The sequence below is a fragment of the Thalassophryne amazonica genome, chromosome 5 (genome assembly GCF_902500255.1).
Source record: "Thalassophryne amazonica chromosome 5, fThaAma1.1, whole genome shotgun sequence".
Lineage (NCBI taxonomy): Eukaryota > Metazoa > Chordata > Actinopteri > Batrachoidiformes > Batrachoididae > Thalassophryne > Thalassophryne amazonica.
In genome coordinates this window covers 77,992,004-78,009,463 of record NC_047107.1, presented here as the reverse complement: position 1 = coordinate 78,009,463, position 17,460 = coordinate 77,992,004, and the positions used below count along the sequence as shown (strand labels likewise).

The 17,460-nt window shown below is 40.5% G+C and overlaps 1 protein-coding gene across 3 annotated transcripts in view; it reads left to right on the top strand.

Moving 5' to 3' along the window:
- Positions 1–17,460, top strand: part of rnf122 (ring finger protein 122) — a 68,993-nt gene that overhangs the window by 25,538 nt on the left and 25,995 nt on the right. For all 3 annotated transcript variants that reach the window (XM_034170599.1, XM_034170598.1, XM_034170596.1), the window contains exon 2: positions 1,799–1,955. In XM_034170599.1, the coding sequence (XP_034026490.1) occupies positions 1,799–1,955 (157 nt within the window). The remainder of the gene's footprint in view (positions 1–1,798; positions 1,956–17,460) is intronic.

Below are 17,460 nucleotides of genomic sequence, written 5' to 3'. Positions count from 1 at the left end.
AACCCTGTTAACTCAACCAATAATTTGCATCACTTTTAACCAAAACTGAAGCAACTTTAACTTTTGACCCCTGTGCACTATACAAACTGAAATTGTCCTTTGTCACTATTCTTGGTTTTTTTACCCCATAACTCTGTAACACTTAGTCATAGATAGGTCAAACTATACCTTTTTAGAAACTTTATGTTCAGACAAATAATATGATCTCCACACTGGCCTGGGAATGCCTCAGGATCCCCCAGTCAGAGGTGGTCAATATGACACAGGAAAGGGAAGTCTGGGGTCCCCTGCTGGAGCTGTTGCCCCCGCGACCCAAACCCAGAAAAGCGGTTGAAGATGAGTGAGTGAGTGAGTGAGTGAATGAGATTTCAATATGATTGAATCATTTTTATATTATGACCCCTGTGTAATTCTTTAATTGACCCCTACCTGGCTGCCTATTGAAAATTCAAGTTTTCAGTCCATTTTTTCAAAAGAGTAATGTCTAAGGAGTATTTGTGCTGAATTTGGTGCTTGCATCACCATTTAAAAGATTCCTCTGTAAATATTCTGTTATCTGCTGCATTATGATGGGATCTGGTGTGCACAGAGCAGCATGGGTGCACAGAGAGCTATATTACATACTGTGAGTAATTCATGCGGCTCATCCATTTCCTCAAGACTCACAATGTCATCCAAATCCACTCTGATATTTCTCTTTTATTCTTTTTAGGTCATACAACTAGTGAGGGGCCTGCATTTCTTTAGTGCTTTTCCATATGTCGCACATGCTCACAGCACTTTAGAATGAGTGAAAAGCATTTCTGTGTTTTTGCCAATAAAGTCTAATCACTTGACATTCACAAAATCAATTTTGTGAATGTCATCACAAATATTTTTAGTGTTAGTGCCACCAGACATATCCCAACACTATTTTGTCATCAGTCCACGCTAGTGCCACTGAACTGGATCTACTTGTTATCACATGTGAGGAAACGGCTTGTTAGCAGTTATGTACATACATGTGAATGTACTTCTGATTTACCAGAAGGGGTCACAGCAATAAATTTTTTAAAAGGTCATGTCTGGATTTGTGGAAATTCTGTTTTGCAATTAGAGTGGTGGATACATGGAACAGCCTGCCAGAGGACTTAGCAAGATCGGCAAGTGTAATCCATTAAAAAAAAAAAAAAAAAAAAAAAAAAAAAAAAAAAAATATATATATATATATATATATATATATATATATATATATATATATATATATATATATATATATATATATATATATATATATGTGTGTGTGTGTGTGTGTGTGTGTGTGTGTGTGTGTAGGTTGTACAAACATTGGAGAAATAATGATTGTAAATATAATACAGCCAGAATTAGATAAATAAATAAATAAAATATACTGCTATGCAAGCATGGAGTTGTCTTGCGTGTATATTAGATCTGGATAAAGAGGTGCCTTGCACCTGCTTCCAGTAATTTAGCTTAAGTGGCTCATTTAATTTCAGTTTGCTCTTAAGGCCTTTAATGCAAGCGCTGTGAATACTTGGCAGATGCACTATACAAACCTGTTGCTTAGTGACAGTGTTTGCATGCTTCATATTTTCTGCTAACAACTGTTCTTCAGTCTTTCTGTCTTTGCATGTCACGCTTTACTCCTTGTAGCTACCACAGCTGCAGATTTGACCCTCAACCCATGAATAGTAAGGAACTTCACAGCTCCTTTCAAGAGGAGGTCACAGATGAATTCATGGTCAGGCATCTCCACTCGGGGTGTGCTCTCATCTGCTTGTTGTCTGCTTTGCTTTAGGGTGCTTCTGTGGTCTGGGACTGGTTTACTCCAACAAGTCGTGCACCATGCCACCCATCACCTTCCAGGACCTGCCTCTCAACATCTATATGGTCATCTTTGGCACGGGCATCTTTGTCTTCATTCTGAGCCTCATCTTCTGCTGTTACTTCATCAGGTGAGTGGCAGCATTAGATATGTAGTGTGTGGGTGTACAGTGGAGGACAGGAAGCAGGGAATGAGAAAACACAAGAGGAGCAGAGTGACCTCTCCCGCTGATGGCTGTGGACTCCCTGATGAGCTGAAGGGACGTTTGAGTCTGAAGGACGGGATGAGGCCACAGGAAGGGAGACAACCACAATATGTGTTGACAGGCATCACAACAGCGAGGAAAACAGGCTCGACGAGGAAAACCTGCAGAGGGGCTGCATTCAGAATAAACACGAACAGTGCACTGTTGACACCACACACATTCATCACAAGGACACAGCACATGAAGAAACTAACCCCTGGAGAACTGAGCATTCCTTTTTGGGAAAAATAATTAATATGAAAATTATCTGAAAAAGAATTCAGAAACCAAAAGTTGAAAAAAAAAAAAAATCCAACCCTGACAACACCACAAAAAAAAACTTTGATTCTATTGCATGAACTAAATACATACTCCTGCCATTTGATCACATCTGATTTAGCTCATGAAAACCCATTTCTAACAGGACTTTGACCTTTTCTAAGGTAAAATTTTGTGGAATTGGAAACTAGTGTTGGCGGAGGTTTATCCTCTACAAGTGTGGTGCTCTAGTTTGGAACGTGTTTCATGACTGAAATGCAGGAGTGGATGTACAGTGCATCCAGAATGTATTCACAGCGCTTCACTTTTTCCACATTTTCTTATGTTACAGCCTTATTCCAAAATGGAATCCACTGTAAATGCATTTCACCAGGGATAACCACCAGTGTTTTTTGACCTTACTCTACTACCCCTTGAACTTGAAAACCTGCTCCATGTCATTGTCCTGCTGAAAGATGATCCATCACTCCAGTCTGAGGTCAAGAGCGCTCTGGACCAGGTTTTCATCCAGGATGTCTCTGTACGTCGCTGCATTCATTTTTCCCTCAATCCTGACTAGTCTCCCAGTTTCTACTGCTGAAAAACCTCCCCACAGCATGATGCTGTCACCACCATACTTCACTGTAGGGATGGTGTCTGGTTTTCTCGAAACGTGATGCCAGGCATTCATGCCAAAGAGTTCAATCTTTGTCTCATCAGACCAGAGAATTTTGTTTCCGATGGTCAGAGTCCTTCAGGTGCCTTTTGGAAAACTCCAGGTGGGCTGCCATGTGCCATGTGGCTTCTGTCTGCCCACTCTACAATACAGGCCTGATTGGTGGATTCCTGCTTAGATGGTTGTTCTTCTGGAAGGTTCGTCTCTCTTCACAGAGGAATGCTGGAGCTCTGACAGAGTGACCATTAGGTTCTTGGTCACCTCCCTGACTAAGGCCCTTCTCCCCCATTGCTCAGTTTAACAGGTAGCCAGCTCTAGGAAGAGTCCTGGTGGATCTGAACTTCTTCAATTTACGGATGATGTAGGCCACTGTGCTCATTGGGACCTTCAAAGCAGCAGAAATGTTTCTTTACCCTTCCCCAGATTTGGGCCTCAATACAATCCTGTCTTGGAGGTCTACAAACAATTCTGTTGACTTCATGCTTGGTTTGTGCTCTGACATGCACTGTCAATTGTGGGACCTTATATGTAGACAGGTGTGTGTCTTTCCAAATCATGTCCAATCAACTGAATTTATCCAAGGTGGACTCCAATTAAGCCATAGAAACATCTCAAGGATAATTAGTGAAAACAGGATGCAGCTAAACTCAATTTTGAACTTCATGGCAAAGGCTGTGAATATTTATGTTCACGTGATTTCTTATTTCTTATATTTAATAAATTTGCAAAAATGTAAAAAAAAAACTTTTTCAGATTGTCATTATGGGGTATTGTGGGTAGGACTTTGAGGGAAAAAATGAATCTCATCCATTTTGGAATAAGGCTGTAACATAACAAAATGTAGAAAAAATGAAGTGCTGTGAATACTTTCCAGATGCACTGTATATTAAGAAATGAAATTAAGTTGACCAGAAAAAACCTGAAATATTGCTGCGTTTTTCTTTTTTTGTCGTTTTGTCTTTTTTGTCCATATGGTTACATCTTTTTTCCTGATGTGAGGTTGTAGTATGGCCAAAGCAAATGGTCACCCTACTGAGTCTGGTTTGCTTGAGGTTTGTTCCTGTAATCTAAAATCGCCTGAGGGAGTTTTTCTAAGGGCCCCTTCACACATAGTGCGAAGTTTGGACGAAGTGCACACTTAGTGCATATGATGAATCGTGTGCAAACTGTGTAATATTTGTCCCTGCCGCCAACGCCTTGTACACCTGTTGCTACAACTATTTGCGCACACAAGCACCTGAAAAACAAAGTGTGTGCTGTGCGAACCCATCGCACCCGCTTGCAACAGGTGTCGGCCAAATTCCAGGTGGCATGCACGAACACCTAACACCGCCCGCATGGCACTTAGAAAATGTGTGGCTCGTTGCACTCTTGGCACGACATCAGACTGCAGACAATCACTGGCATACTGCTGTGAAATTTCTCTAAGTTCCCCACGAGTGTGACTTTGCAAACACACACTGACATGTGGGTGTGTGCACTCCACTCACAGGAGGCGTGGCTTCCAACAGAAGCAGCTGTGGTGATCTGTCATTCTGGACATTCCAGCTACACAACACCTCATGTGTTTGGACAGTTATGGACTAACAACTGTCCACTGTGAGGTGCGTGTGTCTGATTGCTGTATTTACGTGGACATAAATAAAAACATATATTGCTGTGGTGGCGACAAGCTGTAGCAAATGAGCGCACATGGAGCGGACACTGACAGCCCCCCCAGGTTGAAATGGACCATCAGATCAGAACATGCGGGCCCTGGTGTCCTTAGACAGCTCTTTGGTCTTGGCTATGGTGGACAGGTTGGAGTGTGATTGATTGAGTGTGTGAACAGGTGCCTTTTATACAGGTAACAAGTTCAAACAGGTGCAATTAATACAGGTAAAGAGTGCAGAATAAGAGGGCTTCTTAAAGAAAAATTAACAGGTCTGTGAGAGCCAGAATTCTTGCTGGTTGGTAGGTGTTCAAATACTTATTTGCAGCAGTAACATACAAAGAACAGACAGCATTGCTAATTGTATGTTATCATCAAGGTTAGCTCGGACAGTCAGTCAGAGCTGCGTGTCGTCAGAGTGAGCTGCAAAAAGTTTGTACCTGAGTTTTCAGAGGTGGTGTTTGTAGTTGCCATCTGCCACGCCGGTGTTTGCCAACCCGGACAGTTGGAATACCACCTCAACCGGCAACTTAGCCCAGCGACTGGACAGCAACAACGTCCGAGGCCCGCTCAACGTGGTGAATTCACTGAGGCCGCGCGCTGCGTCATTAGAGCCGCGCGTCGCAAGTGCCGCTTCCCCGAGGCCTCGTGCAGCCACCGCGGATCCATCAGCACGGAAACACCGAGGCCGCGCGGCACCAGCGCAGTGCAGATCCATCCCGGTGATAAACAACACAGGCTGTTAACATCGGCGATCGACAAGCTGCTCATAAGCCGACCATGGGGCCTAAGAAGGTTCTGACAGCGGAGAAAGGTGACGATATTAAAAAATCTCTGGACTTTTTATCAGAGGAGATTTCTGTTGTGAAGCAGCAACAGAAATCAATCATGGATCTGGTGGAGGAGGTGAAGGCATTACGGCTCCAGAATGCCGAGAAAGACCGGCATCTGGTGCAGCTGGAAAATAGAGTGGCTGAATTGGAGCAGTACACCAGAATTAACGACGTCATCATCACAGGTCTTCATATCAAACCACGGTCCTACGCACGGGCGGTAACAGATGAGAGCGGAGAAATGACGGTGATAAACGAACCGTCATCATGAGATTCATCAACAGAAAACACAAAACAGCACTGTTAAAACAAGGAAGAAAACTGAAAGGGACAAACGTATTCATCAATGAACATCTCACCAAACGGAATGCCGACATCGCCAGGAAAGCACGCTTCTTGAAGAAACAGGGAAAAATCCAGCACACATGGACTTCAAACTGTAAAATATTCATCAAACTGAACGGATCACCAGAACAAGCAAAAGTCATGGCAATAAGGAACATCGAGGAGCTGGACAAATATGAACAATAGTGTTTCTTAAAGCGAGGATCTGGACAGATATGACCAATAAGGTATGAGGACACAAACACATCACAACACCATGACACAGACCAGAGGAACCTATTCATCTACATCTGGAGACAAGAAGGATATAACTCAAAGGATTGCTGATCATGGAAAAGTAGAACTGAGAACATTTAAATACACAGACCACAATGTACTGGACTTGGAGCACGATATAGACCCGGACAATAATTTCTTCTCAAATATCAATGACAGTTGTTGCTATTATACAGATGAACAGTTTAATCGGATCATTAAAACGGATAACAAATTATCAATAATCCATTTCAACAGCAGAAGTCTATATGCAAACTTTAACAACATTAAAGAATATTTAAGTCAGTTTAAAAAAATATTTAACATAATTGCTATATCAGAAACATGGATCAATGAAGATAAAGGAATGGATTTTGAACTGGATGGATATGAATTTAATTGTGTAAACAGAAAGAATAAGAGTGGAGGAGGAGTGGCTGTGTATGTGGATAAGAACATGGATTATAAAATAGTAGACAATATGACAACTGTGATTGATAACTTATTAGAATGTATAACTATTGAAATATGTGAAGAAAAAAGCAAAAATGTATTAGTCAGCTGTATATATAGAGCACCAGGATCTAGTATTGAAACATTCACTGACTGTATGGGAAAAATGTTCTCAAAAACTAATCAAAAAACTGTGTTCATTTGTGGTGACTTAAATATTGATCTGCTCAATCCAAATAAGCATAAAATAACAGATGAATTTATCAGTATAATGTACAGTATGAGTTTATATCCAAAAATCACCAGGCCAAGCATAATTACATCCCATAGTGCCACCTTAATTGATAATATATTCAGCAATGATATTGAGAATAACACTGTGAGTGGATTATTAATCAATGACATTAGTGATCATCTACCAGTTTTCATCGTTTATAATAGAAACCATCGGCGGAATCAGCCAGAGGAGAAAATAAAATACAGGCGAGTGCGGACAGAGGAAAACATGAACACACTAAAGAAGGATTTACAGGAGCAAAACTGGGAAAAGGTATACAGTGAAAGTGATGTTGATAGTGCATATGAAACTTTTTTACAAATATTTACATCATTATATGATAAAAATTGTCCAATTAAACAAGACTACAGAAAACAAAAATCCAAGCTCGACCATGGATGACGAAAGGGTTACGAAATGCATGTAATAAGAAAAATACACTGTATAGAGAATTCATAAAACTAAAGACTAAAGAGGCAGAAAATAGATATAAGAAATACAAAAATAGATTAACTAATATTATACGGGTATGTAGGAAGGAATATTATAGTAACATATTATATAATAACAAAAACAATATTAAAGGAATATGGGATATATTAAATAGCATTATCAAAAATGGTAATAAAAAACAGAGTTACCCTCAGTATTTCATTGATAATAATGTCAAGAAGGAAAATAAGGATGAGGTAGTCAACGGTTTTAATAATTTTTTTGTAAATATTGGACCAAGCTTGGCAGAAAAAATTCCCGATTCCCAACCTGAGGATTGGGATAATAATCTCATAGAAAGAAATCCCTGTTCAATGTTCCTCACAGCAGTGGATGGAAATGAAATTCTAGACATTGTGAATAATTGTAAATATAAAACATCTACCGATTTAAATGAAATTGATATGGTGGTGGTAAAACAGGTCATTGAATGGATTGTAGAACCATTAACATACATCTGTAACTTATCATTTCAAACCGGTAAATTTCCCAATCAAATGAAAATAGCTAAGGTTGTGCCGCTGTATAAGACTGGGGATAGACACCACTTCACAAATTATAGACCTGTTTCTTTGCTTCCACAATTTTCCAAATTATTAGAAAAGTTATTCAATAATAGATTAGACAAATTCATAAATAAACATAAATTACTTACTGATAGTCAATATGGATTCAGAGCACATAGTTCAACATCACTTGCATTAATAGAATCAGTTGAGGAGATTACAAACACCATAGACCACAAATTACATTCAGTTGGAATATTTATAGATCTTAAAAAGGCTTTTGATACAATTAATCATGACATATTAATCAATAAACTTGAACAGTATGGGATTAGGGGGTTGGTGTTGCACTGGGTGAGAAGCTACTTAAGTAACAGAAAACAGTTTGTGAAGTTGGGGGAATATACATCATCATGCTTGGACAATGCTTGTGGCGTCCCACAGGGGTCAGTATTGGGTCCAAAACTGTTTCTAATTTATATAAATGATATTGTCAATGTTTCCAAAATATTAAAATTAGTATTATTGTTGGGAAGGTGTCGTAACACGGACCCACAACAGGGGGCGCTAATGAACGGACAATGGATAAGGGAAGGAGTAACAATTTAATGTTGCACAAGAACACAACGTAAAATAAACAAAGGTACTGCCAATCACACACAAGAGGATTGCGGGCAGGCTCGAAGATAGGAGACCTCAGATGAACGAAGAGCCGGGACCCACACCGCTTCTACCACCAACGGCCTGAAGAACACTGAAGCCGCCAAGCCCCGAGTCCCCAGGTGGTCTCTGTCCTCCGTTGTCGGCCCTGGTACTGCTGGCAGAAAAAACAGAAGGTAGTGAGTGTGAATCCTCACACCCAGCAACCTTGATTATTGATTCTTGTGGAGGGAGAGCCTCCACCTCCAATCATACACACGTGCAGCTCCGAAAATCCAGTCAAGGAAATACCACCAGGAAAAAACAGCTGCAAAACAGATCAGATTATTATTTGACGTATAAGTCAGCAGAGAGATTACCTTGTATCGTAGGAGATTTCTCGGCGAGGAGGTGGAGTCGCCACCCGGCCTTTATGGTGATGGTGATGATGAGATGAGTGACAGCTGGTGTTGAGGATGATTGACGGCTGTCACTCCCAGTGGTTCTGGCGCCCTCTTGTGCTTGAAGCCCGCACTCCAAGCAGGGCGCCATCCGGTGGTGGTGAGCCAGCAGTACCTCCTCTTCAGCGGCCCACACAACAATTATTTGCAGATGACACAAGCATTTTTTGTTCAGGGGGGGATTTGCAGGAGTTACTGAGGAGGATCAGTATAGAAATGGGAAAATTGAAAATATGGTTTGACAGAAATAAATTATCATTAAACTTAAGTAAAACAAAATACATGTTATTTGGCTATTGTAATACAGACATACAGGTTCAGTTACAAGTCGAGGGGGTAGATATTGAAAGGGTACATGAAAATAAGTTTCTGGGGGTGATAATAGATGATAAGATAAACTGGAAGACTCATATAAAACATATACAAAGTAAACTGTCAAGAAGCATTTCAGTTCTAAACAAAGCGAAACATATTCTGGACCACAACTCACTCCGCATTCTTTACTGCTCACTGGTTTTACCATATTTACAGTACTGTGCAGAGGTATGGGGTAATACTTATAAAGGTACAACACAATCACTATCAGTAATGCAGAAAAGAGCTATAAGAATTATTCATAATACTGGCTATAGAGATCATACAAATCCACTATTTTTACAATCCAAATTCTTAAAATTCACAGACTTGGTTCATTTTCAAACAGTACAAATTGTGTATAAAGCAATAAACAATTTACTTCCAGCAAATATTAAAAATATGTTTTTTAACAGATCAGGGGATTACAGTCTGAGGGGGAAATTTAATTTAAAGCATCAGTGGGCACGAACAACATTAAAAGGTTTCTGTATTTCTGTCTGTGGGGTGAGGATGTGGAACAGATTGGGAGTGGGGCTCAAGCAATGTCCAAGCATGAACCAGTTCAAACAGCGGTACAAAAATATGGTTTATTCTGGGTATAGGGAGGAGGAAGGGTAATGAGGGTTAGGGTGTTTTTGTTGTTTGCTTCGGCTTGTAAATATATAGTATTTTGTATGTAAGTAGGTATGTGTAGGTGTATATTTATGTTTGTGTATATATATGTGTATATACGTATATGTGTATATATGTGTATGTTGATGTGTATATGTATGTGTGTGTATATATATGTATATATATATATATATTGATATCGGTTTAGGTGTGTAGGAATTTATGTGTATATGTGGCAAAGGGTATTACTGGTTGTGGGGAAGAAGGGGTAGGGATAAATAAGCTGATGCTTCACCCTACCCCTTTTCGGACATGTTGGGTACACAGTAGGAACTTTTTTGTTGTTGTCTTTACTGATCTATCTTGTAATTGTTGTTGTATCAAATGTTCGAAATAAACAGTTTTCATTCATTCATTCATAAAAAAAATAAAATAAAATTATTAAAATAAAGAACTTGCAAAAATTGCAGGGTGTTCAAATACTTATTTTTCTCAATGTATATATTATAAATAATTACTTTTGAGACAAGATTCCAAATGCGTTCTCCACCACACGATGCACCCAAGACAACCTGCAGCTGTAGATAATTTCTTTGTGATTCTGGGAGAGATGAGAGAATGGTTTCCCAAGCCACGTTCTGCGAGCAAATGCATCATGGCTTACGAAATTATATTGTACAGGCTTTATTTTATATTGCATGGTGTCAAGTGGGACAAATTGGGACGCATTGGCACGACGAATTGCGTGGCAGTGCAGGGAGCAAATTTGTGTAAGTGTCAAGGTACCTTTAGTTTGTACAGGTTGATTGCTGATGAGCAGCACATTCTTGTTGTAAGGAGAAGAATGAGCCTCTCAACATTCAACTTCTATGGCGGTGTCAACAATTGAGAAGGATGCTAAATCCCTGCCTTTATAATCTGTCAGTTAAATTTTTTTTTTACATTTAATGATGTAAACATTCATATGTTTAACTTTGCAGGGATCCTCTCCATACTATTAGACATGTTTTATGAGATTTTCTTCTATTCCATGTTCTATTACATTTTAATGTTTTTAGTTGCCCTGCCAGCTACACTGTGTAGCTGTTTAACCTGTGACAGTGTGTTTTAACTCAGTGCAAGTTAAATGATGAACTCAAAAACATCTAAAAATAGAGTCCTATTTGTTTTCATCTTGGCTCTGTGTTTGGATCGCTGAGACAAAACAGTGTTGTCATCTTGGTCCAAAGTATTTATTTTCCCTTTTTAACTTTCAGTTTTTGTGCATTCACATCATTTATATGTCTGGCTTGAGGCTTAAATCATCATTTATTTAAAAGTAGGCTGATTTGCAGAAGGTTTGCAAGAGACAAGTACTGTGCAACAGGATAAAATGTGTCTGGAGGTTGTGCAAACCACTCAGGAATACAACACACAAATTGGAAATTGAATTTTTATGCATCATATTAAGCAAAAAATAAAAAATCTGCCAATGGGGTAATAAAAATGTACTTGGTTAGAATTCCCAAAACTAGCAAAATGTCTAGGCACTGAATAATCGAAATGTGCCTTAACACTGGACAGAATTCTTATTTTAAAATTAGCCTCTGTCTTAAAATAAGGAAAACAATCTTGTTCCTTTACTTGTATGATTTGAAATCCATTGCCTTTTCTTGTTACCGGATAAATACGCTTGATATTAGCTGGAAAAACTTATTAAGAAAAAGTGAAATACATTTTCTCAAAATCAAACATTTTTTCTTATGTAAAAAATGCTTGACAAGGTTATTTTTTTATTCAGACAAAAATTAAGTCAAATTTTCTTTAAACAAGTCTTTTTTTTTACTTTCGTAGATACCAGTTTTTGCAGTGTGATTAGTGTGAAATAGGGAGAAAAACCAGTATTACTCATGAAGTCAGGAGGTAGCTGTTCTGTTCCCGTAGCTGTGCAGTTATTGAGGTCAGGCACATCTGTATAACAATGATTTGTTTGGTCTGCATCTACCACAGCATTGACCATCAGCTGTGTCAAAAATCACGGATGCTTTCTGTTCCTCTGTGAACACCTGCTAATGAATCATAGCTGGTGACTCACTTCTGTTGGCCCATTATTATGCTGAATGTAGTCTTGTGTAGGAGTGTGATCGTGAATTCATTTATAGAATGGGTGATTCATCAAATGAATACTAAGTGATGAACGTCATTCTCTGTCGAGGGGCAGGTTTTTCCTATTTTCTTGTTGCAGACAGACTCTTGTTTGCACTGTTGAGACCGTTGTTCCTTCTACATGATATATAAGAATTTAAAAAATTTTTAAAACCCCATAATACAGAGAAAAGATTGCTGAGCACGCATGGTCCTTTCTGCCATGTTCCAGATACTGGGTTGAATTTGGGGAATGGTTGCAGTAATGTAAGTTTGTAAGACGTCATAAGTATCGTGGCCTATAGGGGCTAGAACACTTCCAAATTAAGGCAACACTACAAAATGCAGAAAACACAAATACATCTGCATAATTTCAAAAAGTAGTTGTATCACAAAAATGCCTTACAAATTGAATAAACTGCTTGCAAACACAGACGGCACAAACATTCATTTGATAATGTGTCTGCTGTGAATTCCAGTTGAGGCACTAATTACTTTGCAAAACTCCACAACACAACAGAAGTACTAATAACACAAAAAAGAGGTTTCTGTCTGGAGGACTGACTGATGGACCATTTGGAGCATCATGGTGCTCTGTTATTTTTAACTACACTTGGCTGGCAGAGCTGAACAAATTAATTTATTTACTGTATTTCTGATTTTACTTTTAAGCTAGGAATATTTAGTTTGAAAGGGCAAAGTAGTGCTCAAGTGGTCAGTGCACTTGCTTCCGAAACAGAAGGTCCACAGTGCAAGACCACTCTTGCCCATTGTCCATATACTATTGCATCAGAAAGGGCAACCAGTGTAAAACATATGCTGTTGTGGTGGTGACCCCAAGTGTAAGAACTTTGAGAATTTTGAGAACTGATTTAGGGTGATTTTGAGGTGCTGAATCCGAATCTGTGCTCACATTTCCTCTGTCATATCATGTTTTTTTGCAATCTGCATGTTCTGTATTGATGGATTAATGTAAAAATTGTTCATTCACTCACAAGTTTGATACCACTAATCATGCACAAAAGCAGCTTCAAAAGCATAGTTTTTAAAACAGGTTTGCAAAATGTGAACAAGAGCTGTGATATTATTTATGGCACCGAAGAGGTGTGCAAGACACATGCTCCTTCTTTCTGATGTTGCTGTCAGCCGGGATTGCCACATCGATCACAACTGCGTTTTTTTTTCCTTGTCAACCACCACCATGTCTGATTGGTTGGCCAGTAGTTGCTTGTCTGTCTGGAATTTGAAGTCCCACAGGACCATAGGCCTGTCATTCTCAACCACCTTTGGTGGCTTCTCCCATCAGGACTGGGACAACTAATCCGTACGCAGCTGAATAGTTTAGTGGTAGAATTCCTGCCTTTGGAACAACAGGTTGTGGGTTCAATCCCCAGTCAGGACGCACATCCAGTAAGAGCGAAAGACAAATAAATAAAGCCATACTGGCTCAGATGTTGCCCAGGTTAACAAGGTCCCCATCAGGTGTAGAGGAACCAGGACACACTGACAGGAAATGGGCTAATGGCACAAGATGTACAAGGACTGACTATATGTGTATATACATATACATATAATAGTAGTGCTATGTGACTAAAAAGATTAATCCAGGTTTTGAGTACATTTCTTATTGTTACATGGGAAACAAGGTACCAGTAGATTCAGTAGATTCTCACAAATCCAACAAGACCAAGCATTCATGATATTCACACTCTTAAGGCTATGAAATTGGGCTATTAGTAAAAAAAAGTAGAAAAGGGGGTGTTCACAGTAATAGTAGTCTGGCATTCAGTCAGTGAGTTTGTCAATTTTGTGGAACAGTCAGGTGTGAATCAGGTGTCCCCCTATGAAAGGATGAAGCCAGCACCTGTTGAACATGCTTTTCTCTTTGAAAGCCTGAGGAAAATGGGACATTCAAGACATATAGGCTGTTCATCTACAATGATCTCCAATGCTTTAAAATGGACAAAAAAAACAGAGACGCGTGGAAGAAAATGGAACACAACCATCAAAATGGATAGAAGAATAACCAGAATGGCAAAGGCTCACCCATTGATCAGCTCCAGGATTAATCTTTTCAGTCACATAGCACTACTATTATTCTGAACACTACTGTATGTACGAGATCTATTAGAAAAGTATCCAACCTTAATTATTTTTTTCAAAAACCATATGGATTTGAATCACATGTGATTACATCAGACATGCTTGAACCCTCGTGGGCATGCGAGAGTTTTTTCACGCCTGTCGGTTACGTCATTCACCTGTGGGCAGTCTTTGAATGAGGAGTCGCCCACCCTCTCGTCGATTTTTTCATTGTTTAGGAATGGCTCAGAGACTGCTGCTTTGTTTGATCAAAATTTTTTCAAAACTGTAAGGCACAACTGAGTGGACACAATTCGATAAATTCAGCTGGTTTTCGGTAAAAAATTTTAACGGCTGATGAGAGATTTTGGTCTGGTAGTGTCGCCGTAAGGACGGCCCACGGTGCCTGACGGCGATCTGCACTTCGAGGCGGCGTCGTCTCGCCATTTCAAGTTGAAAACTTCCACATTTCAGGCTCTGTTGACCCAGGAAGTCGTCAGAGAACAGAGAACTTTCAGAAGAAGTCGGCATGAGGAGTTTATTCAGACATTCCATTGTTAACGGACATTTTGTAATGAAAGAATGTGCGGGCAGAGTCGCATGTCGGGCCGGACCCGACCGCAGGGGGGTCGCGACAGGAAAAACACCTCCATTGGAAACCTTAACGGACAAGTTGGAACATGCCCAAGCTGTTAAACAATTTCTCAGTTACTCACTTGTTGAAAGCCATCAAAAGCCGCCTGAATTTTACAAATGGTTTTCAACACGGAGGTGTTTTTCCTGTTGCGGCGCACACAGATTTGCCGAGTCGTCACGGAAACAACTCTGCGAATTTGCGCGCACATCTTTCATTAAAAAATGTCCTTAAACAGTGGAATGTCCGCATAAAGTCCTCATGCCGGCCTCTTCTGAATCTTCTCTGTTCTCTCACGACGTCCTGGGTGAATTAAGCCTTAAATTAGGATGTTTTCAGGTCGAAACAGGCCGACGACGGCGCCTGGGAGCGCTGCACGACGTCCCGCTCCGTGGGAAGTCCTTACACCGACAGAAACACCCCATAATCTCTCATCAGCCGTTAAACTTTTCACCGAAAACCATCTTAATTTCTCGAATAGTGTCCACTCGGATATTCCTCACAGGTCCAGAAAAAATTTTGATAAAGCAACGCGCGCCGTCTCGAGCAACGTGTGAAACAAAGGAATTCAGCCGAGAGGGCGGGACCACATCTCACTCAAGGCCTGCCCACGGGGAAATGACGTCACCAACACGCGTGAAAAAACTCACGCATGCGCACGAGGGTTCAAGCATGATTGGTGTAATCGCATGTCATTCAAATCCATATAGTTTAAAAAAAAATAAAAGTGTCGGTTTCTTATCTAATAGACCTCGTATTTAATCAGAAGATTCTGTAGTAGTATTCCATAAGTCACGGGTCAGCTGGAGCAGTCAAGGCCATTCTATCACAGGGAGAAATATGTTCCAAGATCCTTCAAAATTATACAACCCCTGGCAATAATTATGGAATCACCGGCCTTGGAGGATGTTCATTCAGTTGTTTAATTTTGTAGAAAAAAAGCAGATCACAGACATGACACAAAACTAAAGTAATTTCATATGGCAACTTTCTGGCTTTAAGAAACACTATAAGAAATCAAGAAAAAAAATTGTCGCATTCCACGTCCCAACAGCCAGGGGCTGTGAGCATGGACCGGGCCGCCGGGCCACCCGCCCTCGACCGCCACCCAATCCTTTCTGCACCCGACCCCCATGGCCCCCTCTGCAGGTGGTGAACCCACAGGAGGGTGGGACCCCGGCTCCGCCATACCGGGCGACGTCTCGGTCCTTGATCTTTTACTGGTCATGGAGGTTCTGAACTGCCCTTAGTCTGACCCGTCACCAAGGACCTGTTTGACTTGGGAGACCCTACAGGGAGCACAAAGCCCCCGACAACATAGCTCCTAGGATCATCCGGTTACGCAAACTCCCCCACCACGATAAGGTGGCAGCTAGAGGGGGAGCCAAAGAATCTCGTCTCTGCTGTTTACGGACGATGTGGTTCTGTTGGCTTCGTCAAAACAGGACCTTCAGCGTGCACTCGGGCGGTTTGCAGCCGAGTGTGAAGCGTTCCGGAATTAAAATCAGCACCTCCAAATCCGAGGCCATGGTTCTCAACCGGAAAAAGGTGCTTTGCCCTCTTCAGGTCGGTGGAGTGTCCTTGCCTCAAGTGGAGGAGTTTAAGTATCCCGGGGTCTTGTTCACGAGTGAGGGACGGATGGAGCGTGAGATCGAGAGGTGTGTGTGGATCGGGAGGACTGGGCGGCTTTGCTTGAGCTGCTGCCCCCGTGACCCGACTCCGGATAAAGCGGAAGAAAATGGATGGATGGATGGAAATTGTTGCAGTCAGTAATGGTTACTTTTTTAGACCAAGCAGAGGGAAAAAAATATGGACTCACTCAATTCTGAGGAATAAATTATGGAATCACCCTGTAAATTTTCATTCCCAAAACTAACACCTGCATCAAATCAGATCTGCTCATTAGTCTGCATCTAAAAAGGAGTGATCACACCTTGGAGAGCTGTTGCACCAAGTGGACTGACATGAATCATGGCTCCAACACGAGAGATGTCAATTGAAACAAAGGAGAGGATTATCAAACTCTTAAAAGAGGGTAAATCATCACGCAGTGTTGCAAAAGATGTTGGTTGTTCACAGTCAGCTGTGTCTAAACTCTGGACCAAATACAAACAACATGGGAAGGTTGTTAAAGGCAAACATACTGGTAGACCAAGGAAGACATCAAAGCGTCAAGACAGAAAACTTAAAGCAATATGTCTCAAAAATCGAAAATGCACAACAAAACAAATGAGGAATGAATGGGAGGAAACTGGAGTCAGCGTCTGTGACCGAACTGTAAGAAACCGCCTAAAGGAAATGGGATTTACATACAGAAAAGCTAAAAGAAAGCCATCATTAACACCTAAACAGAAAAAAACAAGGTTACAATGGGCTAAGGAAAAGCAATCGTGGACTGTGGATGACTGGATGAAAGTCATATTTAGTGATGAATCTCGAATCTGCATTGGGCAAGGTGATGATGCTGGAAATTTTGTTTGGTGCCGTTCCAATGAGATTTATAAAGATGACTGCCTGAAGAGAACATGTAAATTTCCACAGTCATTGATGATATGGGGCTGCATGTCAGGTAAAGGCACTGGGGAGATGGCTGTCATTACATCATCAATAAATGCACAAGTTTACGTTGATATTTTGGACACTTTTCTTATCCCATCAATTGAAAGGATATTTGGGGATGATGAAATCAATTTTCAAGATGATAATGCATCTTGCCATAGAGTGAAAACTGTGAAA